The sequence below is a fragment of the Mobula birostris genome, chromosome X, assembly GCF_030028105.1.
Source record: "Mobula birostris isolate sMobBir1 chromosome X, sMobBir1.hap1, whole genome shotgun sequence".
Classification (NCBI taxonomy): Eukaryota; Metazoa; Chordata; class Chondrichthyes; order Myliobatiformes; family Myliobatidae; genus Mobula; species Mobula birostris.
Window position 1 is genome coordinate 49191698 of NC_092402.1, and position 25942 is coordinate 49217639.

At 42.6% G+C, this 25942-nt stretch overlaps 1 protein-coding gene across 1 annotated transcript; it reads left to right on the forward strand.

The window, feature by feature from the left end:
* The first annotated feature begins 3799 nt into the window (after positions 1-3799).
* Positions 3800-18814, forward strand: mettl1 (methyltransferase 1, tRNA methylguanosine). Its single transcript, XM_072249861.1, has 6 exons — positions 3800-3964; positions 9209-9372; positions 11105-11289; positions 12300-12413; positions 14773-14874; positions 15664-18814. The coding sequence occupies exons 1-6, from the start codon at positions 3885-3887 to the stop codon at positions 15808-15810; spliced, it is 792 nt and encodes a 263-aa protein (XP_072105962.1). The 5' UTR covers positions 3800-3884; the 3' UTR covers positions 15811-18814.
* Positions 18815-25942: the final 7128 nt, after the last annotated feature.

A 25942-nucleotide genomic window follows, 5' to 3' on the forward strand; every position in this document is an offset into this window, starting at 1 on the left:
TTTCAAAGAAGTGTGTACATACATCTCAAATCCCTTTCTCAGGTCTAATGAAGAGTCCCTCCTCTGAATATTGTGTCTGGTTCCAGACTTCTGACTTAAGGAAGGGCACATTTGTGACAGAGGAAGAGAGGGTGTACTATTTGATCAAGAAGGAGGGGAGGGAGGGGAAGGTGTCATATGAGGAGAGAGTAAACAGACTGCACCTGTACTTTACAGAGTTAAAAAAATTAAACATGACCACACTTGAAACACACAGAATTCTTATGTGGCTTGACAGTGTAGATGAAGGGTGATGTTTCCCCTGTCTGAAGTATCTAAAACCAGGAGTCAATGTCTCAAAATATATTCAGAAATTCCTGCTCCACTCTTTATGATCAAGACAAAAGGTAACTGAAGCAACACACATCAAAGTTGCTGGTGAACGCAGCAGGCCAGGCAGCATCTCTAGGAAGAAGTACAGTCTACATTTCAGGCTGAGACCTTTCGTCAGGACTAACTGAAAGAAGAGCTAGTAAGAGATTTGAAAGTGGGAGGGGGAGGGGAAGATCCAAAATGATAGGAGAAGACAGGAGGGAGAGGGATAGAGCCAAGAGCTGGACAGGTGATTGGCAAAAGGGATATGAGAGGATCATGGGACAGGAGGATCATGGGACAGGAGGCCCAGGGAGAAAGAAAAGGGGGAGAGGGGGAACCCAGAGGATGGGCAAGGGGTATAGTGAGAGGGACAGAGGGAGAAAAAGGAGAGAGGGAATGTGTGTATAAAAATAAATAACAGATGGGGTACGAGGGGGAGGTGGGGCATTAGCGGAAGTTAGAGAAGTCAATGTTCATGCCATCAGGTTGGGGGCTACCCAGACGGAATATAAGGTGTTATTTCTCCAATCTGATTGTGGCTTCATCTTTACAGTAGAGGAGGCCGTGGATAGACATATCAGAATGGGAATGGGATGTGGAATTAAAATGTGTGGCCACTGGGAGATCCTGCTTTCTCTGGCGGACAGAGCGTAGGTGTTCAGCAAAATGATCTCCCAGTCTGCGTCGGGTCTCGCCAATACATAGAAGGCCACATCGGGAGCACCGGACGCAGTATATCACCCCAGCTGACTCACAGGTGAAGTGTCGCCTCACCTGGAAGGACTGTCTGGGGCCCTGAATGGTGGTAAGGGAGGAGGTGTAAGGGCATGTGTAGCACTTGTTCCGCTTACAAGGATAAGTGCCAGGAGGGAGATCAGTGGGGAGGGATGGGGGAGACGAATGGACAAGGGAGTTGCGTAGGGAGCGATCTCTACGGAAAGCGGGGCGGGGGGGAGGAAAAGATGTGCTTAGTGGTGGGATCCCATTGGAGGTGGCGGAAGTTATGGAGAATAATATGTTGGACCCGGAGACTGATGGGGTGGTAGGTGAGGACCAGGGGAACCCTATTCCTAGTGGGGTGGCAGGAGGATGGAGTGAGAGCAGATGTGCATGAAATGGGGGAGATGCGTTTGAGAGCAGAGTTGATGGTGGAGGAAGGGAAGCCCTTTTCTTTAAAAAAGGAGGACATCTCCCTCGTCCTGGAATGAAAACCCTCATCCTGAGAGCAGATGCAGCAGAGACGGAGGAATTGTGAGAAGGGGATGGCATTCTTGCAAGGGACAGGGTGAGAAGAGGAATAGTCCAGATAGCTCTGAGAGTCAGTAGGCTTACAGTAGACATCAGTAGATAAGCTGTCTCCAGAGATAGAGACAGAAAGATCTAGAAAGGGGAGGGAGGTGTCGGAAATGGACCAGGTAAACTTAAGGGCAGGGTGAAAGTTGGAGGCAAAGTTAATGAAGTCAACGAACTCAGCATGTGTGCAGGAAGCAGCGCCAATGCAGTCATCGATGTAGCGAAGGAAAAGTGGGGGACAGATACCAGAATAGGTTTGAAACATAGATTGTTCCACAAAGTCAACAAAAAGGCAGGCATAGCTAGGACCCATACAGGTGCCCATAGCTACACCTTTAGTTTGGAGGAAGTGGGAGGAGCCAAAGGAGAAATTATTAAGAGTAAGGACTAATTCCACTAGACGGAGCAGAGTGGTGGTAGAGGGGAACTGATTAGGTCTGGAATCCAAAAAGAAGCGGAGAACTTTGAGACCTTCCTGATGGGGGATGGAACTATATAGGGACTGGACATCCATAACTGAATCCTGGAGGTGAGGTGGTGAACAGCAACTGCATTAATCTTTAACCCCAGAGAAAAATAGCTCAAATGCTTGGAAAACCTTGGCTTTGTCAGCCGTGTGTGGAGATTAGAGAAATAACTAGCAGGCATCCAAAGGAGGAGCATTTTTAAAGGGTTCAACCTACACGTGGAAAACTTCATAATCACCTGGGAATTCTGGGTCACAACAATATCATGAAGCATCACTTTGGTTGACAATTAATACAGACTCCACAAAATCCTAATGGCTCTTTTAACTGAGAGCTACTGCCAATCATGTAATGAGATCAGGTTAAAAAAGTAATTTCCTAATTTCACACATCACAGACTGACTAAGTATGTATTGCTGAACTACGTGTTCGATTCAGTCAGGTTTGTTTTTTCCATCTACCACTGATGAAGCTGATTTAATGAAGAATGGAATGGTTCCTGTTTTTCATTGTGGGTCATCTACACATGATTTTTTTTATCCTACTTTGAGATGTTGGTCCTATGGGTTAGAACTGGAACTGATTTTTGTGACCTGAATGTAATAATTTCTTCACTTTGCTTTCCTTCACAAAGTCAAAGTCTGGGACCTGCATTTCCCATTGCTAAACAGGTAGGAATATAACCACACACATCAAATTTGCTGGTGAACGCAGCAGGCCAAGCAGCATCTGTAGGAAGAGGTGCAGTCAACGTTTCAGGCCGAGACCCTTCTTCAGGAATATAGCCATGCATTATTGTAGAAAATATAGGAGGAATGCAGTATTCCAATCATGACCTCCCCCGTCTCTCCTTTTAAGACTCAACTCTTCGACTTGGCCTTATCTGTTCATATTGGTCTGAGAACCCTTATGCTACCTTAAACTTTTCAGTGCTTTCTCCTAGTTAAGTAATAATTCAATTTTAAATTTCTCATTTTATTTCTCACCTCTCCCCTCCCTATGTTTGGAATTTTCTCCAGCCCCTACCACACATCTGGTCTGTTCAAGGGTGGAAGGCAGGTGTGGTTAAATTACATAAAGGGCAATACTCCAAGGTGAAAGTTAAATTAAGCCTGGAGAATGTACCAATAGGGGAAGAATTGTTATCTAAAAATAATACTTTAAAGTTAGGATTCTACAAAAAAAATGCTGGTTATGTGACATTGTTGAACTCAGTATTGAAGCCTATAGGCTGTAAAGTGCCCATTTAAAAGAGAAGGTGCTATCTTTTTAGTTTAAGTTGAGCTTCGTTGGAACAGTGAAGGAGATCCAGTTGATTTTAGGAGTGCAACGTTGAACTGAAGTGACATTAAAGAATCTTTAACTGTTTTCCTGTCTGCACAGATGCTGCCTGATAGAAAGAAAATTTCCAGCATTTCTGATTTTATTCCAGTTTCCCAGCATATTCAGCATTCTAACTATAAGATAACTATACTGCAGAGTCACATTTGTCTTGCAAATTTTCCATACTTTACACAGACAATACGAACACATTCAGACTTCGCGTTTTCTTTCAAATCTCCATAGCAACAGCCGATTCGGACTGATAGGGGGCGCACTCCGGCGCGTACCGATGATGTATTTTGGACGCCCCAGGCTCTCAGGAGTCGCACGTGTGGACTCCTGGCGCGCGCCGATGACGCATTTTGGACGCGCCGGACTGTGGACGCCGTGCGAGTGCTTTTCTCAATTGCAATTTTCGGGGTTGTTTCTTCTCGTTGAATCGTGAGGATGGCGGTGCCGGCTCCTCAGAAACGTTACTATCGGCAGCGTGCTCACTCCAATCCAATGGCGGATCACGCCTTCGAATAGTGAGTCGTAGTGGTATTGGATGATGATGATATGGGTAGTGGTAAAAGAGTGATCGGGAATGAGGGGCGAAAGAAAAGTGGGATGAAGGTAAAGAAAGGGAGTGCGTTATAGAGCTATACAGTAAGGATACAGGCCATTTGGCCTGACCGGTCCATACCGACCACGGTGCTGGCATCTTCTTCCCCACTTCTCAGTCCCGAGGAAGGGTCTCGGCCCGAAACGTCGACTGTTTATTTATTTTTATAGATGCTGCCTGACTGGCTGAGTTCCTCCAGCAATTTGTGTATGTTGCTTTGGATTTCCAGCATTTGCAGACTTTCTCGTGTTTAGTCAATTTTACTACGTTCGGCCCATATCCCACTGACCCCTCCCCCCTATATGCTGCTTAAATTACAGTATTATATCTATCTCAACCATTTCTGCTGGCAGCTTTTTGCATTATACCCCCCCCCCCCCCCATCGTCTGCATGGAGAAGTTGCCTCTCAGGTCCCTTTTAAATATTTCCCCTCTCACTCTAAGCCTAAGCTCCCTAGTTTTGGTCTCTATGCCTGGGAAAAGACTGTTAATGGCCAACTTATCAAAATCTCTTACAGAATTATAGAAGAGTACAGCACAGAAACAGGCCTTTCAGCCCATCTAGTCTGTGCTGAACAATTTAAACTGCCTACTCCCAACAACCTGCACTGGGACCATAGCTCTCCATAGCCCCTACCATCCACGTACCTATCCAACCTTCTCTTAAACATCGAAATTGAGCTTGCGTGTGCCACTTGTGCTGGCGGCTTGTTCCACACTTTCACAACACTGAGTGAAGGTGTTCCCCCCTCGTGTTCCCCTTAAACTTTTCACCTTTTACCTTTAGCCCATGACCTGTAGTTGCAGTCTTACCCAACCTTTGTATAAAAAGCTTGTTAGCATTTATCTGATCTCCACCTCTCATAATTTTGCATGCCTCTATAAAATCTCCCCTCAACCTTCTATGTTCTAGGGAATAAAGTTCTAACCTATTCAATCTTTATATATAATTCTGGTCCTCCAGACCTGGCAACAACATCCTCATGATTTTATAAAACTCTTTATTTTTTTACGCTGCAGGGAATGAAGGCCCAGTCAAGCCAGCATCTCCTGATAACTTGGGCCTTCTAGTCCTGGCAGCATCCTCGTAAATCTTTTCTGCACTTTTCCAGTTTAAAAATCACATCCTTCCTATTACAGGGCGATCAAAACTGTACAGAACACTCCAAACGTGGCCCCACAACTTACACAACTGATACATAATATCCCAGTTCCTATACACAATGTCCCGACTAATGAAGGTCTGTGAAGATGGTGAAAGACACCTTTTTCACCACTGTCTGTTTGTCATGGCACTTTCAATAAACTATGTACTTATACTCCTAAATGTCTCTGTTCCATAGTGCCCTACCGTTCACAGTATCAGCCCTACGTTGGTTTGACTTTCCAAAATATATTATCTCAAACTTATCTGATGGCATAAATATCAATTTCTCTAACTTATGGTAATTTCTCTCCCTTCCCTTCTCTTGTTTCCATTCCCCATTCTGGTAACCCTCTTTCTTTTCTCACCTGTCCATCACCTCCCTCTGGTGCCCTCCTCCTTCCCTTTCTCGCATGGTCTACTCTCCTATCAGATTCCTCGTCCTTCAGGCCTTTACTTCCACCTATCACCTCCAAGCTTCCTCATTATTCCCTTCCCCCACCCACCTTTCCCTCACCTGACTTCACCTATCACCTGCCAACTTGTACAGTCGGCCCTCCTTATCCGCGAGTTCCGCATGCGCGAATTCAACCAACCGCGAATCGAGAGAACCCGGAAGTGCTCTTCCAGCACTCGTTGTTCGAACATATACAGACTTTCTTATCATGATTATTATTCCCTAAAACAATGCAGTATAACAACTATTTTACATAGCAATTACATTGTATTAGGTATTATAAGTAATCTAGAGATGATTTAAAGTATACGGGAGGATGTGCGTAGGTTATCGTGGATCGGGATCGAAAAAATACCGGAAGTTCTCTTACTAAGTAAGTCAGAGATGCATCCAGTATTATTTAGCGTCAGTTAATCAAATGTTTGTCTTAGTGTATAGTATATATTTTACCTTTCTATGCATATAAAACACTTAAAAAACATATGTTTCAGCGCCGGGCTTGGGAACGGAAGTTCCCGAGTTCAATCCAGTGACAAATCGCTCCTGAGCGCGCGCTCTGTCCGTGCCGGGTTGATGTGGAGGATCAAAAACCCAAAACCCAATAATTAAACCACTGCGTTGCTTATTAATAATTGTAGCTTTAATCGGGGCAGGGCTTTTCTCACTTTATCCTTTAAAACTGTTCTGATCGTTGACCGACTATAGCCTAATGCTTTTCCAATGACCAATGGTATTTCACCTCTTTCCAATCGCTTTATTATTTCCACTTTATTTTAAATCGCGATTGTGATTATTTTCGTGAACAGAAACACTGTGGATTCAGAGCTCCGCCGCCAGGTCCTAATGTCCACCGCACTGTGACTGGTTAAATAAGGTCCAGGGTTCTGCTGGGTCCTAAGATCCACCGTATTTAGACAGGTTGAACAAGGGACTTGAGCATCTGCACTTTTTCGTATCCGTGAGGGGTCCCGGAACCAATCCCTCGCGGATAAGGAGGGCCGACTGTTCTCCTTCCCCTCCCCCACTAGCTTCTTTCCCCCTTCCTTTTCAGTTCTGATAAAGAGTCTCAGCCCGAAACATCGACTGCTTATGCCCCACCATAGATGCTGCCTGACCTGCTGAGATCTTCCTTTATTTTGTGTGTATTGCGCTGGGTTTCCAGCGTCTACAGAATCTCTTGTGGGTCTCTATTGAAATTCATTTGTCACTCCCCAGCCCACTTCCCAAACTAATCAAGGTCCCCCTGTAATCTGATAATCTTCACTGTCAACAATGCCTTATTTTGTGTCAAACATAGGTTTACTGATCAGTCCTTTTGCATTTGGGAGGCCCTCTTGATCGGGGTTGACCATGGATGTTGCGTTCTAGCTGTCATACGAGAGCGGGGGCAGTGCGACGTGGAGAGCAAGCTGTTAACCATGCAGCTGATGAACCCAAAGGAACTGCAGAGACCGATACAGTTTAGTACCAGCAGCTTCACAGGAGTTGCCAGTCAGCATTGAGCTCAATGTAGGACTGCCTTAGGGTCTCCAGCTCCAGGTTTTTCCCTCGAGGTTTATTCCCAAAGCCTTCCCCATGAGTGGGTATAGCTGCAAGTCAGTGGAGGTTTAAGATCAGAGTTTTCCTTCTGGATGGGCTGCCAGCCACGGCCAATGAGCCTCATCTGCCGAAGCGACTGGTTTTAAGGCGCCAGTAACCCGCCTTTGCCTTCTCCTGTCAGTAGAAGTGGTTCCGCTGGGCTTAGGAGCTAAGCCACACGTAAAGGCCAGGAGCTGGACTTGGTTGTCAGAGGCTATTTGAGGCGCACGGTATTGGAGCGTTTAAAAGGGAGTGGGAGCTTACCCCCACCACCAACTATAACAACCTTGCATTCTCATCCAAATCATTTATTTAAATAAAACAATGGTTCCAAGACCTCTATTCTGCGAAACAACTTTCACCCACCACCTTCCGCTTCTGACCTCAGCGCCAACCTTGAATCCACTGAGCTAGCTTTTCCTGGATTCCATTGGACCTAAGTTTCCAGACCAGCTCACCATGTGGGGATTTTTGTCAAACCTGCAGTACTGTGCAAAAGTCTTAGGCACATATATAGTGGAGCAGAGAGTGGGCTTGTAAATCTGGTGGGAGCAAAGGATGTTGGGAATGGTGAGAGTGGGGCGCTGCGGGAGGGGTCTAGGACAGGTGCCAGAGAAGGAGTGCCAGGGATGGGAGGCTGGCATGAGTGCCGACACACCCAGCCCTCAGAGACCAGGCAAAGTCATTTATTGATCATTACAGAATGTCTCTCTGGTGCATCCGTTCCCTCCACTTTCCCTTCCCCTTGTCCCAACCCTGATTCCACTCTCCCTACCCGTTTCCCACTCTCAGTCCACAATAGAGACCCGCATCAGAATCAGGTTTATCGTCATTCACGCATGTCATGAAATTTGTTTTTTTTTTGGGGCAGCAATACTGTGTAATACATAAAATTACTACAGTACTGTGCAAAAGTCTTAGGCTTCCTAGCTCATATAATATGCCTAAGACTTTTGCACAGTACAATATTTCCTTACTTAAACCCATCACCCCAACTGGGGCATAGGCAACTCACCGGAGTCCTCTGTCCCGGGCCAGTCTTTCAAGTTGTCCGCAGGTGTAGCCCATCGAAGATCCTTCCTCCCAAGGATGAGGTGTTTGGAGCTTGTGTTTCTGTTTCTGTAGTTCTGGGTTTTTACGGGATGAGTTTGCTAGCCCCATGCCCAACCCTTCTCCTTATGCAGCCGGGCTTGGGACTGTCCATGGTGGAGTTACTTTTGTCGAATGCCTTTGCGAAAGCCCAAATAGACGACATCCACTGCCCTGCCCTTATCTACCCTTTTAGTTACCTCTTCAGAAAATTAAAGGTTTGTCAAACATGACTTTCCACACGCAAAGCCACGCCAATGTCTCCTAATCAGATTCTGTCTGTTGAAATGCTGGTGGTTCCTGTCCCTCAGAATTCCCTCCAGTAACTTCCCCACTACTGTTGTCAGGCTGACCCGCCTGTGATCCGCTAGCTTGTTCTTACTTTCCTTTTTAAACTACAGAACAACATTATCCATCCTACAGACTTTGGGAGCTTCACCAGTGGCCAACAGTGAAGGAAATATTTCTGCAAGGGCCTCTGCAATTTCTTCTCTACTCTCCTCAAAGTCCAAGGCTGCACATGCTTATAACCATAAAACAGAAGCAGTTTAGAAAATAGTCTACACCTGTCATGGGGATTTATCCACAGTAATGCATTGCAAGCCAGCAAATATCTCCTCCCTGGAAAATATCTGCACTAGTTTCCCTTATCCCTTGAGCAACCACGATTTTCTCCTCAGTAAGCATCAAAGAGAAATACTCAGAAAATAAATCCCACCCATCTCCTGCAGCTGGAGACATAGATGGCCCTGCTGGTATCTAAGAGGACCTACTCTCTCCCATCTACCCTTTTATTCTTTATATTACCTGAGGTTGGGGGCAGGGAATAAAACATTGATCATTGGAATGATGAAGATGCATTTATTGTGGATGTGAATTCTGTTGTATTTTGTCTCCAGCCCTGTTAGGCCTGAGGAGATGGATTGGTCTCAGTATTACCCTGAATACTTCAAACCACACTCTGACAAGGGTCATCACGATGATGACAAAGATGTAACCGATAATAATTTGAAATTTCAAGTGGAATTTGCAGACATAGGGTGTGGCTATGGAGGCCTACTGGGTAAGTATGTGTTATTGGACCAGTGTTCTGTGGCTTCACGAGATTTCACTAAGCCTAGGTATTGAAAGTTGCATTTTTCCCTTGTGATTAACTCCTTGTCATTAACTCCTTGTCTATGTTAATTTCAGAAAAACCCTGGAGGGCATTTTAAAATTGAAGATCATGAATGAGTAGCGTTAAAACATAAAAAGTTCTGAAATTGTAGCTTTTATGGGGCTAAATTAATATTCCAGTTTGGTGACCTTTCATCAGAACTAGTAAATTTTAAGAGAGAGATCATTCGAGATGCAGTAAAACTGGGGAGGGGAGAAGAGAATGAAAGGCAAGGTCTGAGGTAGGTAGAAGCAGAGGAGAAAGTTTGATAGTGGAAGGTGAAAGAAGATTTTAAAGAATAGCTTTGTCACTTGTGTGGCAACATGGAGTGAAATGCATTGTTTTTGCATCGGTGGTCAACACAGTCCGAGGATGTGCTGGGGGTAGCCCACATGTGTTGCCATGCTTCCAGCACCAACGTGGCATGCCCGAAACATACTAACCCCTAACCTGTACGTCTCCTGGAATGTGGGAGGAGTCTGGAACACTTGGAGGAAACTCGCATGGTCACAGGGAGAACATCCAAACTCCTTGCAGACAGTGGCAGGAATTGAACCCAATATTTTAGTCGCTGGCACTTCTTATCGTTATGCTCTTCTTATCGTGTCATTATGCTAACTGCTGTGCTACTGTGATGGTAATAGGGCAAGTGGAAGTAGAAAAGGAGCATCTGAGGAAGAGATGTCAGAGGCATCACTAGAAATATTTAGTAATTTGTTAGAAACCAATATCGTACCAGAGGACTCCAGGTACAGGCTGTCTCCAGATAAGGAAATAGCCTGTATTACATCATGTGTTCACACAGATGATGTGCGTCTCTACTTCCACAACCTTTTCAAGCAACAAGCTGCAAACCCTTACTCTCTATTACCCTCAACTCTTCTGAGCAATTTTTTCCTGAATGTGTCAATCGGCCCCTGGTATTGAGCTCTCTGTTAGGGGAATTTGACCTTTCCTATGCACACTACATTCAGGTCTTTTAATTTTACAGACATCAATAAATCTCCCCTCTGCCATCTCTGTTCCAACAAAAACAGCCCCAGCCCAGTTGATCTATCCTTATTAACAAGGAGGATGTTGCTGAGACTGGATTCCAGCCCTTCCGATATCTTTATTAATAAATTGACGTGGATGTGGAATAATTGGAGGGCACTGCTGCGTTACCTGACTGAACCATTCCAAAAGTCAGAATTATGTAACCCCAAAGGTGGGTTATTTTGTATTGATGAATTGTCGAAATATCCATGTCTCAAGGCACAGTGGATGATTGGTGATAACTGGCATCTCTGCAAGTGGAGCACTCGCTTCGTATTGTACTGGAGTCTTCACCTGGATTATGTACCCAAGCCTTGGGTATGGGACCATGAAACCACAGCTATCAATCACTCAGTAGCTTGCTTTAGTTAGGTCTTAGGCTTTCATGAGAATCTTCTGGTGCCTCTTTAAGCCAATTTACCTCTGTAAAGATTTACAGCAGTGATTTTTGTATGCTTCACTTGTACCACGTGGAGGAAGAGATAGAATATGGGCAGGATTGTTTGATGCTTGGCTTAAATTGGTGTCCATCAAATCTCTATCATTCCAGGAAATTCAGCAAGATCAACAATAATGAGGAAATTATTTTTTTTTTTTTTTACAGTGGAGTTATCTCCTCTCTTTCCCAATTCACTAATTCTGGGGCTAGAAATCAGAGTGAAGGTATCTGACTATGTCATAGATCGGATCAAATCCCTAAGAGCTTCAAACCCTGGAAAATACCAGAACATCGCTTGCATCAGAAGCAACGCAATGAAGTACTTGCCAAACTTCTTCAACAAGGGACAGGTACGGTGCTTAGCTCATTCGGTAGCCAATTCTGGTTATGTAACTCAAATAGTAATTCAGAAACTTCAACTAATGGTCCAGACACAAGTTAAAATTCCACCAAAGCAGATGACTGTTTAAATTCTATTCAATCTGGAATTGAAATGAGCAGCTGTGAGATTTTTTTGCATCCACCCAAGAGGTAGGAAGGACCTTGATTTAATGTTTTTTTTGTGACAGGTGCCTTTGTTGTTTAGCACTCCCTCATTACTGTTGTTTGTCTAGATCATGAATCCTGGCCTGTGTAGCAACAATAAAGCACTATATCTGGTTCAACCCTGTCTTTTGAGGGAGGAAATATACCATCTGGCGTATATGTGACTGTCGGCTACCCTCTGAATTAGGCAAGCAAATAACTCTGTTTGGGGGCATTTAAGGACCAGGCATTAAATGTCACTGTTGTTAGTGATGCTCTTGTCCCATGAAGTTTAACTCTTGAATTACTGAGTATTTCAGAAACCATTTGCTTGTTTAATCATTGACACTTTGAATACTCTAATGAAGAGGGCCATGAATGGTTAGCCATTGAATCTGAATCAGATTTATTTCATTGACATATGTGAAATTTGTTGTTTTGCTGCAGCAGTATGTTGCAAGGATGTAAAAAAAATCTGTAAATTGCAAACAAATTAATAGTGCAAAAAAGGGAATAATGAGGTTCAAACACGAGGAAATCTGCAGATGCTGGAATTTCAAGCAACGCACATAAAAGTTGCTGGTTCATGTGTTTATAGGTTCATGGATGGTTCAAAAATCTATATTTAACATATTTAAGGCTGAGAATGGATGTTTTTTGACATTGGAGTAAAAGGGTATTAGAAATGAGCAGAAAAGTGCACGAGAAAGCAATGGTGATCTTATTGAATAGTAGAGAAGGGTTGAGAGGCTGAATGATCTATGGCTGTTTCCTACATTGTTTAAAATTTATCCAGCTTCACGTTCAGTTTAAAGGGCTTTGTTTCTATTTACAGCTGAGCAAGATGTTCTTTCTTTTTCCGGATCCACATTTTAAGAAGACAAAACACAAGTGGCGGATTATTAGCTCAACGTTGCTGGCTGAGTACGCCTATGTTCTGCGTGTGGGGGTAAGAGCCCTTTCTTTCCATATGTGTTTGGAAGGCATATTCTAACAGGCTTCATTCTTGGGAAAAGTTCAAATAAAATTGGGTGTAAAGAATTTTTTAATCTTAATAACTGATACGAAGCCTGCAATAGTCAGTCTGTTCATCAGAATATAAGAAAACAGGAGCAGGAGTAGGCAGGCAGCCCCCCCGCGCCCCGCCCCCCCATTCAATATGATCGGGGCTAATCTATCCCAGGCCTCATTTCTGCTGTGTCAGTTCCCCATAGCCCTTAATTCCATGTTTTTTTAAATATATGTACTTTTTTAAAAAAAAAAATGATCCAGCCTGTAGAGATCCCCTGCCCCTATGAGAGCAAGTTCCAACACACCTCAGTTTTAAATGGCCACTCCGTTGTAACTATGTCCATTCATTCAACACTTTCCCACTAATTGAATCATCTTAATAGCTAACCAGTCATGTCTCCTCAGAATCACATGTTGCAATAGGATCGCTTATTTTTCTGAACTTCAAATAATATAGATCTAATTTCTTTAGCTGCTCTTAAATAGGACAGCGCTTTCCTCCCAGGAATTAGCCTACTGAATATCTTTTGGACTGTCTCCAAAGTTAGTATATTCTTTCTTAACGAAGGGTAACAAATATAGAATTTAGATTTTGGCTGAACCGAAGCACATGCATTTATTAAATGCTCAAGCAAGCTCACATGTAGTTTCTGAGCCCTCTCTTTGCTGCCACCTTATTTTACTTCAAGATATCTTTTAATACTTCCATGTGAGCATCCCTTGCTTTTAATCACTCCATTATAGGTAGACATGTCTTAAACTGCTTGAGCACCAAGCTCTGGAACTCCCTCCCTTAAACCTCTCTACCCCTCTTTCCCCTCTTTGTAAGGTCTTGTCATCTGACCTAATAGATTAGCTTAATTTGTACGTCTAAACATAGAGTGAAACGCATCATTTGCCTCAACAACCAACACAGTCCGAGGATGTGCTGGAGGCAGCCTGCGATTGAACAATTTGCGTACCATCACAACAGGTCAGCAGCTGATGCCATTTCATTGGCTCTTCACTCGACCCTGGAACATCTGGGCAGCAAAGGTGCATATATCAGGATGCTCTTCACTGACTACAGCTCTTCATTCAATACTATCATCCCCTAAAATAAGCTTCAAGACCTGGGCCTCAATAACTCCTTCTGCAATTGGATCCTTGATTTCCTCACTTGCAGATCCCAGTCAATTTGGATTGGCAACAACATCTCCTCCATAACCTCCATCAGCACAGGTGCACCACAAGGTTGTGTGCTTAGCCCCCTGCTCTACTCACCTTATACCTATGACTGTGAGGCTAAGCACAGCTCCAAAGCCATATTCAAGTTTACTGACGACACCACTGTTGTAGGCTGAATCAGCGTATAAGAGAGATTGAAAATCTGGCTGAGTGGTGCCACAGCAACAATCTCACTCAGTGTCAGCAAGACTAAGGAGCTGATTATTGACTTAAGGAGGAGGAAACCAGAATTCCGTGAGAGTTTCCTGATTGAGGGATTGGAGGTGGAGGGGGTCATCAACTTTAAATTCCTTGGTGTTATCATTTCAGAGGATCTGTTCTGGGTCCAGCACGTAAGTGCATATACAAAGATTTTCTACTTTCATAGAAGTTTGTGAAGACTCAGTATGTCATCTAAAACTTTGACAACCTTCTATAGATGTGGGGTGGAGAGTATAGACTGGCATATTTGTTATCTCAATATTTATTACATTTTTTCCCATCTCATTTTGTATTTGCACAGTTTTTTTGCACATTAACTGTTGTCTGTCCTATTGTATTTCTTCTACTGTGAATGCCTGCAAGGAAATGAATCTTGGGGTAGTATATGTTAACATATATGCACTTTATAATAAATTTATTGTGAACTTTGAGCAAGTGTTGCATTCTTCCAGTGCCATCATAGCATGCCCATGACTTACTAACCCTAACCAATATGTCTTTGTAGGAGGAAATTGGATCATTCATAACTCTGGTGCTAACATTTTTCTTGATAATGCTGTTCTACATCTTCGGATGATTTTTTGAGATTTTTGTCAATTGCAAGTTAGGCTGGTCTGATTGGATTGAATTGGGGTTTGTGTTTGCATGTTCCTCAATTCAGGGCCAACCAATTTACAGTATTAATACAGAAATTAGAAGTCTAAAGTAAACATTTAAAGAAAAATGTAAACATTTTAAAATGAGTAAATGTTTTTTAAAAATACATATATCGACATACAGTTTTGCTAAGTTGCAGTGCCACAAGGGCACATTTAATATTTTTCTCTTATGATTTTATATAACTATTTATTTGCATTTTTCCACATTAGGGTTTAGTTTATACCATTACTGATGTGCAGGAAGTACATGAGTGGATGGTCAAACACTTCACAGAGCACCCCTTGTTTGAAAGAGCACAACTAGAGGATCTGGTGAGAGTTACACACAAATTTACTACAAAGTCAAAATTGTCTTTTGTCTTGGGTGTATCTCGAAAATGTAATATATATTAATAATGCTTTGTGCTTCAGTTGTTTTACAAACATCTTCCACTTTTTATGCCAACTTTGCAAGTCTGCAATTTCTTTTGTGTCACTGGTGCTTTAATAGAAGCTAAACTGAAGTTGTTCAGCTTATTTAGCCTTGCTAACCCCACCCTGTTCTTGCCTTATCAATCATTACAGGAATCTGAAAAATGAATCTTTTTTTTTTCTCCCCTTCTCAGCTTTGGGACACTCAGCTAATTAGGCCAACAGTTGCTATCTTGCCTTTGTTCACAGAAACATACATTTGCAAAGGAGTCCACACTTTGAGTGGATATAAAATCAACTTGAGTCTTATACTGACTTAGAATTATTTCCTAAAAGCAATAAAATTATGGAGTCTTGATTCCTTCCCTTTGACTCTGAACTATTGGGAATCTTGCATGAGTACGATTTGCAAAAGTCAAATTGAAAGGTTGGCCATGGCTTTGTTAGCATGCTTTAGTTGTATACAGTAGAATCTTCTCAGATTATCTCCTCTCTTCCCTGTTACATTATATTTGTTGCACTTCGTGGTGTTTTGCTGTGTTTTGAGGCAAGGTGTTATTTTTTAGGTATCCCTGTGTAATTTATTGTGCTATCTAGTTTCCCTTTCTTTTCCCCTTTGTTCATAGTTGGAGACTGACTATGGCAGCAATGGAGGCTACTTTTCTGACGCCTATCTTGTTTTTAATCTAGAAGGATGATATCATTGTCGATCGTCTGGGCGTATGTACAGAAGAAGGCAAAAAAGTATTAAGGAGTGGTGGACAGAATTTTACTGCAGTGTTCCGACGAATTGAGGGGAAAAACCCGAAGCTAAAAACTGAAGGAGAAAAGTCTTGAGAACAGCACACCTTGCCTTGATTTTACAAGGAAAGTGACTGTTGAAAAACACACTGCTTGGTTGGAACACACTTGGTGTCCTCTATTTTAGCCGCATAAATCAGAGATGCTACATTAAAGAGTTCCATTTCATTTTTTTTATTATAAAACCAGATAAAAGAAAACTAGCATGGAAAAAGTTGATAACTATACTCACACGTGGGTAGGTATTTCAGTGTGCCGACAGTGGAAGCATTGAAAATCTGTTTCCTTATATATCATTTTTGAGATGTTCTGTTTTTCCCAAAGATTCCCAAAAAAATAAGGAATACTTAATTACCTGATGTGATGCAAATTCAGTGTGATTTCCTACAAGTTATCACCATGTCTGCTGTTTATTCTAGCATGTTTGTATTGTTGCTGTGAGATAGGTGTGATAATTTGTTGATTCTGAGACATTTGCTTATACCTGCACATTCTATCACTGCTACTTGAATTGCAACAGCAATCGCACTTCAGAAATAATTTAGAAGCTTTGGAGCATCCTGTGATCATTTAAAAAAAGAAAATGACGGCTTTTTCTCTTGACACCTTAGGGAATTTGTCAGATGTGCTCAATGCTATGTTACTGTCCTAACTTACTTTGAACTTTTGGTATAACTGTCCTTAGTGCAATCCACCTCCGGTTTATATGATTTGCCAAGTCAGAAGGGTATGGATTCAAATCCTATTTCAGAAATGTGAAATTTGGCTGGCTGTGTGGTGTGGAACTGAGGAAGTGATGCATTGTTGGAGGTTTCAAAGGTGAGAACTTTTTTTGTTCAAATAAAAATCATTTGGCACCAAAGGAGCAACATGCCACTGGACTGGCCAAATTTCCTCCCTCTACATTTGCTACCAATAATAGACCAACTGTTTATCCATTTATTTTTCTATTCCTGGGACTTTGAGGTGCCTAGATTGACCATTTGCAGCATAGAAAATATTTCAGAGTTAAGTGAGCTACCTTTAAAACCAAAATTGTTGTCATTATTTATATGGCAGGTATAACCTTAGATCTTAATCAAAGTCAAAATTTTCTTTATCCTTTTATTCATATTCCTATCTGTCCTGCTGGATAACATTTTTAAAAGATGGGATATAATTGTACAGTGGAGGAACGTGACCTTCAGCCAGCATGCCCATGCCAACCATCAAGTACCTATCCACACCAATCCCATTTACTAGTACTTCGTCCACAGCTTTCTGTGTGTTGGTAATTCGGGCTCATCTAGATAAAATGTAAAGTTTCTGCCTCTATCAACTTTCCAAGCAGTGTGTTTCAGATTCCATCCACCCAGTGAGTGAAATAATCCTTCCTCAGATCCCCTTTGAACCTCCCAATCTTATCTTTAACCTTCTGGTTTTGGACACCTCTGAAATGGGGAAAAGTTTCCTTCCATGTACCCAATCCTCACTCCTCATAACTTTGAGCACCTCTATCAGGTCTTTCTTTAGTTTCTTTCACTCCAAGGACAAAACGCAGCCTGTCTGGTGTGTCCTCATAACTGAAACACTCCATTTTACACAACATCCTGTTGAATCACCTCTATACGCTCTCCAGTGTAACCATGTCCTTCCAAAGTATGGTTAGCAGAACTGCACACAATATGCAGCAGTGGCCTAACCAATGTCTTATAAAATTGTACCATAACCTTATATTCTGCAGCTTGGCCAATAAAGACCCATATCCACCTTAACCTCCATACCTATCTGAGCTGTCCCATTATTTTGGGCACCTTTGGCCTTGTACACCAAGGTCCCTCGGATGTTTGTAATGATTTGCAGTTCAGTGTTCTAAACACCTCCACTTGCATTCTCTTAAAGAATCAGGTTTTGAGAAAGCTGGTTCCACTGCCAAATTGTTTCAGTGCCTGTGCTGATATTAGAGCTTTCCCACAGTAGGCTTCGGGTTCATTGCAACATCTTTGCTAATCTAATCATTTAAGACCTATGAACCTACATTGTGTCTGGTAGACTTTGATAATGGACCAGATTCAACCAGCTCGTGCATACTTTGACAGCAGTCGTATATCAAGTTTATTGTTCTGTCCTAGATACCAAATTTTTGGCCATTTAAGTCAAAATTGCCATTTTCAGACAGGTGGGTCAGAAATTATAACACAAGACTTAGAAAAAGATAATAATTAACTGAAAGGTCATCATGTGAGTTAAGGCTGTAAAGAACCAGAAATTTTTAAAGCCTTTCAAACTTTTGACTTAGAATATGTTAATTGGGTAAGTGTTCTTTTTGGTTGTAAGGAGTGTTTTGTAGACTTGTTCTTGCATCTTTACAAATGAAAAGAGTTTAAGAAGGGATATCTGTATTTTGTTCTGCGTATGCAGACACTCTTCTCCCATTTTGTTTACTTTTGCCTGCATTTTCAAGCTATGAAGCTCCTGTCATTTTGGGTGGAATAAGGAAATTTATGAAATTGCATTCAGAATTTCAAAACTGCAGGTTTCTGTTCATAGCTTGTGTGTCTTCAGTAAAGTATTTCAATTTGTGAAATGCAAGTTTCTCTCCCTTTATTACAATTAGCCTGGCCTTGTATGACAAGATCATAACTACACAATTTTTGGACAATAATTGCACTATGAATGACCAAAAGCTCTTTTACTGAACCATTGGATGGACCTTAAAGAATATTGCTGCATTTTCACTCTTTCAATAACAGTACATCATGTGAGCAATACCACGAGATAGTGAATACATCTCAAGAAATTGGAATATATGCAGTTACTGTTTGCTATGCATCAGGCTTAAATTAAAATTTAAGTCGGTAAAAGATATTTTAGTCAGTAAAAGTGTTTGAATTTCCAGCAATACTTTCTTCATAGGTACTGTCAGACTCGAGGATGACTTGCTTCCACTTCTGTTCTGAGGTGATTGATGAGACTAATGTGGGGTCCACAGACATTGCTGCAGGAGAGGTGGTCAATTGGGTCGTTTGTAGGGGTGGTGCATTCCTCCTGCCATTTACACACTGCTTTCATGTGTGTCGGTGTCACCTGCAATGCTGCTCCTCCAGTTTGAGTGGCCATTTGTTTCCAAAAGTCTGGTGATGTTGTACTTTGAAGAAGGTTTTGAGATTATCTTCATTTTTTCTTCTATTCATCTGCTAATCTTATGTTATGATGGAGCTTTGAATAGGATATAAACTTTGGGAGTCTGATGAATAAACTCTACTCGGGCTTCCAGCCGGGTACAGGTACTGTATCAATTATAACCAGCATTGTGATGACAAACTCTGCCATCTTTGGGGATGAAGAAGTTGACAGAGTTTGTCTTTGAAACGTCAGTTATAATCAATACCTATATTCGGCTGGAAGCCCCAGGGGAGATGATTCATCATATATGCCAGGAATGCACTAGATTCTTTTTTGGGAGTCTGATGTTGGCCATGCAAGTGCTGTCGTCTTCCTCAAGCAGCTGGCTGACTGTAATTAGGGCCTCAGTGCTGGGCTGTTAGCCTGGGAGAAGATGCTAATGATGGCTTGCTTCTCCTGCCAGTGGGTTTGGAGGATTTCACAGTGATATTGTTGGTGGTCTCTCCCCAGTGTCTCAAACAGACTCCAGGTCTCGGTAGCATATAGGAGTGCAGGGATCACTGCTGTCCAGTATGCCATGAGTCATTCACTGGGTTTGAGGTCTTAAACCGCAACACCCTTTTTCCTCAGATGACACAAAATGGCCTGCATACATTATCAAGGATGGACTTTATTTGCCATGTACATTTACATGTATTAGGAATTTGCTGTGGTGTGTTGGTGTGACATGCAACACAAACAACACCATTCAACGATTATAAAGAATTAAATAGGGAATAAAATGTGCGTTAAGTACATAAGTACGAGGGGTGATTGATAAGTTTGTGGCCTAAGGTAGAAAGAGATGAGTTATTAACTTAAAACTTTCTGCATAATCACTCAGAGTTGAACTGCATGTACATGTAACAAGAGCTGTATAACTCATCTCCTACCTTAGGCCACAAACTTATCAATCACCCCTCCTGTGGCCCACTTTCTGGAGGTCCAAGACGCCGACTTCTACAAGGAAGGGATCTGTATGCTCCACGACCGCTGGACTAAGTGTGTAAATGTAGGAGGGGACTATGGTGAAAAATAAATGTGCTAGGTTTTCTAAAATTGACTCCTTCTACCTTAGGCCACAAACTTATCAATCACCCCTCGTACCAGTGTATTTACAATATAAACTATTATAAAAAGTGGTTTAAAATGCTTGCAGTGCAATGATTGGAGTTATAAATGGTGGAGGTGGTGGGGGGGGGGGGGGAAGTGAGTTAACTTGAATAGTTGATCAGATTAACTGTCTGGAGGAAGAAACCTTTAAGATGACATGGTTTTTGTTTTAATACCCTATAGTGCTTTCCAGAAGGGAGCTTACGGAAAAGGTAGTTTGCAGGGTGGATAGTATCTTTAATGATACTTTTCATTGTTGATATCAGCCTTTTGAGAGATGGTTTCCAAGACACAGGAAATGGCCTTGTTATGCAGCTTTATTATCAGAGGGCCATGTGGTGCAACAGGACAGGCTGCTAGAGTCTTAACAGGTTTTGAGTGGAAGCCCCACACACTTCTATGCTGTAATGATCAAGTCAACTTGGAGCCCAGTCCCTGAGCATGCATGTAAGTGTGCATGATCTGTATACTGCAGCTCAACTACTGAAAATGGGGTTCTGAGGTGCAGCTGATAATGGTTCTGAAAATTATCTCTACTGGAAAGCTTGTTGAATATGAAATGCAGCACTGTAGTGAGTAAGAATGACGCAAAAATACAGCCTTGGTGAGGCCCTCCATTGGTTGGGGTTGACTGTGGTGTTCGGCCCCAGCGGTCTATATGATAAGCAAGCCAGGGTAGTACAATGTGGAGAGCAAGCTGTTGCCCATGTAGTAACCCCCCCCCCACACACACACACAGCTGATGAATCCAAAGGAACGGCTGAGACCAATACAGTTTGGCATCAGCGGCATTGTAGAATTTGCCAGTCACTGTTGAACTCAATGTAGGACTGCCTTGGGGACTCCAGCTCCAGATTTTGTCCTCAGAGTTACTCCTAAAGCCTTCCTCATGAGTGAGTATAACTGCAAGGCAGTGGAGATTTGAGATCAGAATTTTCCTCCTAGGTGAACTGCCAACCATGGCTGATGAGCCCCATCTGCCTATTTGATCTTGTTCTGTACTGAGATACCATCTACTGTGGTTTTGTTGCTTAGTATCACAGTGTGTGTGGCATCATAGGGCAAATGCAAGCTGGAGATATTTCTCCAGGCAGTCATATTTGAGGATGATACTCGGTTGCCCTCCCAATTGGCAGAGTTGAAATCTTTAGTGTGTATAATAGTTATAATAATAATGGACTAGAGGTACTTGACATCGTTAGTGGATGGTTTGAGAAATGTGCACTCCTTCCACTGGGCTTCCAATGCATGGGTCTGGTTCTTAGTGCCAACTTGCATTCTCCTCCTCCATCATGAGCAGTTGTGAGCCAGAGATTCTCTGGAGTTGGTGGGGACGTTGCACTTTCTCAATGATCATCCTTGAACCCTTTCTTCTGTACACCAGGTATTCTTGTTGTGACAGAGGTCGGAATAGTGAGTTTCAGAAGTCTAGTCTCAGGCATGCCTACTCCACTGAATTTTCTGAGTCATAGGCTTGCACATTATTGGAAACAGGTCCTTTGGCCCAATTTGTCCACGCCAATCACCATGTCTATCCAAGCTAGTTTCAGTTGCCTGCATTTGACTGATATCCTTCTAAACCTTTCCAATCCATATACCTGTCCAAATGTATTTTAAACATTGTAATTGTACCTACCTCTACAACTTCCTCTGGCATCTTATTCTACATGCCCACCACCCTCTTGTGGCAAAATTGCCCCTTGGATCCCTTTTTAAATTTTTCCCCTCTCATTTTGTATCTACATCGTCTAGTTTTTGATTTGCCTGGGGAAAAGACTGTGGCAAGCCACCTTGCTTGCGCCCTTCATGATTTATATACCTCTAAGTTCACCCCTCAACTCCTATGCTCTGGGGAAAAAGTCCAAGCCTATCCAGACACTTAGCATAACTCAAGCCGTCAAGTAATATCCTCATGATTTTTTTTTTTGGCCTGGTGGTGAACCATTTTAATTTTTATCCCCATTCCCATTCTGACATGTCAGATAATGGTCGCCTCTTTTGTCACTGAGGCCACTCTCAGGGTGGAGGAGCAACACCTCATATTCTGTCAAGAAAGCTTCCAACCTAATGGCACGAACATCGATTTCTCTTTCTGGTAATTTTTACCCTCCCCCTTCTTTCTTCCCCACTCTGACCACCCAACTCACTTGCCTATCACCTCCCCCTGGTGCCCCCCTCCTTCCCCTTCTCCATCGGTCTACTCTCCTTTCCTATCAGATTCCTTTTTCTCCAGCCATTTACCTTCCCCAACCACTTGGCTTCACCTATCACATTCCAGCTAGTCCTCCTTCCCCTCCCCCCCCCCAACCACCTTTTTATTGCATCTCCCAGCTTCCTTTACAGTCCTGAAGAAAGGTCTCGGCCCAAAACATCGACTGCTTATTCGTTTCCATAGATGCTGCCTGACCTGCTGAGTTCCTCTAGTGTTTATTGACAATGGTAAGCCTACATACAAAGTCAGGAATCAAAAGATTGAGAATGGTGGGGCTAATGTTCTAAGTTGTATATATTTCAATGTAAGGAGTATTGTAAGAAAGGCAGATGAGCTTAGGGCATGGATCAGCACGTGGAATTATGACATTGTAGCCATTAGTGAGACTTGGCTGCAGGAGAGACAGGACTGGCAACTCAATGCTTCAGGGTTCCATTGTTTTAGAAGGTGATAGAGTTGGGGGTGGGGTGGGAGGAGTTACCAGTCAAGAAAAATGTGCGGCAAGTGCTCAGTCAGGCCAGACTGGAGAGCTCATCTAGTGAGGCTTCATGAATAAAACCGAGGAATAAGAAGGGTATGATCACGTTAATGGGATTATATTACAAACCCCATTTCCAGAAAAGTTGGGATATTTTCTAAAATGCAATAAAAACAAAAATCTGTGATATGTTAATTCATGTGAACCTTCATTTAACTGACAAAAGTACAAAGAAAAGATTTTCGATAGTTTTACTGATCATCTGTCCTGACGAAGGGTCTCTGCCTGAAACGTTGACTGTACCTCTTCCTAGAGATGCTGCCTGGCCTGCTGCGTTCACCAGCAACTTTGATATGTGTAACTTAATTGTATTTTATAAACATACACAAATTTAGAATTTGATGGCTGCAACACACTCAACAAAAGTTGGGACAGAGGCATGTTTACCATTGTGTTACATCACCCTTCCTTTTAATAACACTTTTTAATCGTTTTGGATACGGATACTAATTGTAGTAGATTTGCAATTAGAAATTTTGTCCATTCTTGCTTGATACAAGACTTCAGCTGCTCAACAGTCCGTGGTCTCCGTTGTCTGATTCTCCTCTTCATGATGCGCCATACATTTTCAATAGGAGATAGATCTGGACTGGCAGCAGGCCAGTCAAGCACACACACTCTGTGTCTACAAAGCCACGCTGTTGTAGCCCGTGCAGAATGTGGTCTGGCATTGTCCTGCTGAAATAAGTATGGACGTCCCAGGAAGAGACGTCGCCTTGATGGCAACATATGTCTCTCTAAGATCCTAATATACGCCTCAGAGTCAATGGTACCTTCACATACATGCAACTCACCCATGCTGTAGGCACTGATGCACCCCCATACCATTACAGATGCTAGCTTTTGCACCTTTCACTGATAACAATCTGGATGGTCGTTTTCATCTTTGGCACAGAGAACTCGACGCTTGTTTTTTCCATAAACTAGCTGACATGTGGACTCATCTGACCACAGCACACGGTTCCAGTCTTTCGGTCCATCTGAGATGAGCTCGGGCCCAGAGAACTCACTGGCGTTTCTGCATAGAGTTGATGTATGGCTTCCTCCTTGCGTAATACAGTTTCAAGTTGCATTTCTGGATGCAGCGACGGGCTGTCTTGAGTGACGATGGTTTTCCGAAGTACTCCTGAGCCCAGGTGACTATAATTGTCACAGTTGCATGACGGTTTCTCACAACACACATCAAAGTTGCTGGTGAATGCAGCAGGCTAGGCAGCATCTCTAGGAAGAGGTACAGTGGACGTTTTGGGCCGAGACCCTTCATCAGGACTAACTGAAGGAAGAGCTAGTAAGAGGTTTGAAAGGGGGAGGGGGAGATCCAAAATGATAGGAGAAGACAAGAGGGGGAGGGATGGAGCCAAGAGCTGGACAGTTGATTGGCAAAAGGGATACGAGAGGATCATGGGACAGGAGGCCTAGGGAGAAAGAAAAGGGGGAGGAGGGGAAAAATCCAGAAGATGGGCAAGGGGTACAGTGAGAGGGATGGAGGGAGAAAAAGGAGAGAGAGAAAAAGAATGTGTTATAAATAAATAACGGATGGGGTACGAGAGGGAGGTGGAGCATTAGCGGAAGTTTGAGAAGTCAATATTCATGCCATCAGGTTGGAGGCTACCCAGACGGAATATAAGGTGTTGTTCCTCCAACCTGAGTGTGGCTTCATCTTTACAGTAGAGGAGGCCGTGGATAGACATGTCAGAATGGGAATGGGATGTGGAATTAAAATGTGTGGCCACTGGGAGATCCTGCTTTCTCTGGCGGACAGAGGTTCCTTAGGCAGTGCCGCCTGAGGGCTCAAAGATCACGCGCATTCAACAGTGGTTTCCGACCTTGCCCTTTACGCTGACATGTCTCTGAATTTTCTGAATCTTTTCACAATATTATGTACTGTAGGTGTTGAAAGACCTAAATTCTCTGCAATCTTGCATTGAGAAATGTTCCTTTTGAACTGACTAACAATTCTCTCACAAATTTTGGCACAAAGGGGTGAGCCACGAACCCATCCTTGCTCGCAAAGACTGAGCTTTTGATGGATGCTACTTTTATACCCAGTCATGATACCTCACCTGCTACCAATTAGCCTGCTTAATGTGGAGTCTTCCAAACCGGTGTTACTTGAATATTCTGTGCACTTTTCAATCTTATTTTAACTCTGTTCCAACTTTTGTTGAGTGTGTTGCAGCCATCAAATTCTAAATTTGTGTATATTTACAAAATACAATTAAGTTGGTCAGTAAAACTATTGAAAATCTTTTCTTTGTACTTTCGTCAGTTAAATAAAGGTTCACGTGAATTAACATATCACAGATTTTTGTTTTTATTGCATTTTGGAAAATATCCCAACTTTTCTGGAAATGGGGTTTGTATATACCAACTAACAGTCCACGAGATTTAGAGGAGCAAATTTGTACAGAGATCGTAGACTGTTGTAAGAAACATAAGGTTGTGATAGTAGGTGATTTTAACTTTCCACAGGGATTCCCACACTAAAAGGGCTAGATGGGAAAGAGTTTGTCAAACGTGGTCAGGAAAGTTTCCTTCGTCAGTGCATAGAAGTCACAACAAGAGAGAGTGCAATACGAGATCTCATATTAGAGAATAAGACAGGGCAGATGATAAAAGGGGAACACCATGCATCTCGTGATCATAATGCCATTAATTTGAAGATGAGTACAGAGAAAGATAGGTCTGGTCCTCTAGTTGAGATTTTAGATGGAAGATAGGTCAATTTTAATGGTCTCAGAAATGATCTGGTCCTCTAGTTGAGATTTTAGATGGAAGATAGGTCAATTTTAATGGTCTCAGAAATGATCTGGCAAGTGTGGATTGGACAGATTGTTTTTTGGCACAAGTGTACTTGGTAAATGGGAGGCCTTTTGAAAGTATAGAGTTTGTATGTTCCTGTCAGAGTAAAAGGCAAGGATAACAGGTCTAAGAACCCTGATTTTCGAGAGATATTAATGCCCTGGTTAAGGAGGAAGAGGTGCATAGCAGATATAGGCAGGTAGGAACAAATGAGGCACTTGAGAAGTATAGAAATGCAAGACAACACTTGAGAAGGAAATCAGGAGGGCTAAAAGGAAGCATGAGGTTGCTCTAGCAGACAAGGTGAAGAAGGGCTTCTACAAGGGTCCTATATATTCTCTTTCTGGACTTACTTTCAA

Bases quoted from the DNA above. Each gene is read 5' to 3' on its own strand.
- mettl1 (XM_072249861.1), top strand. From the start codon at position 3,885: ATGGCGGTGCCGGCTCCTCAGAAACGTTACTATCGGCAGCGTGCTCAC. The intron at 3,965-9,208 runs GTGAGTCGTAGT...TTTTGTCTCCAG, and splicing joins GCGGATCACGCCTTCGAATA to CCCTGTTAGGCCTGAGGAGA. The intron at 9,373-11,104 runs GTAAGTATGTGT...TTTTTTTTACAG, and splicing joins TGGCTATGGAGGCCTACTGG to TGGAGTTATCTCCTCTCTTT.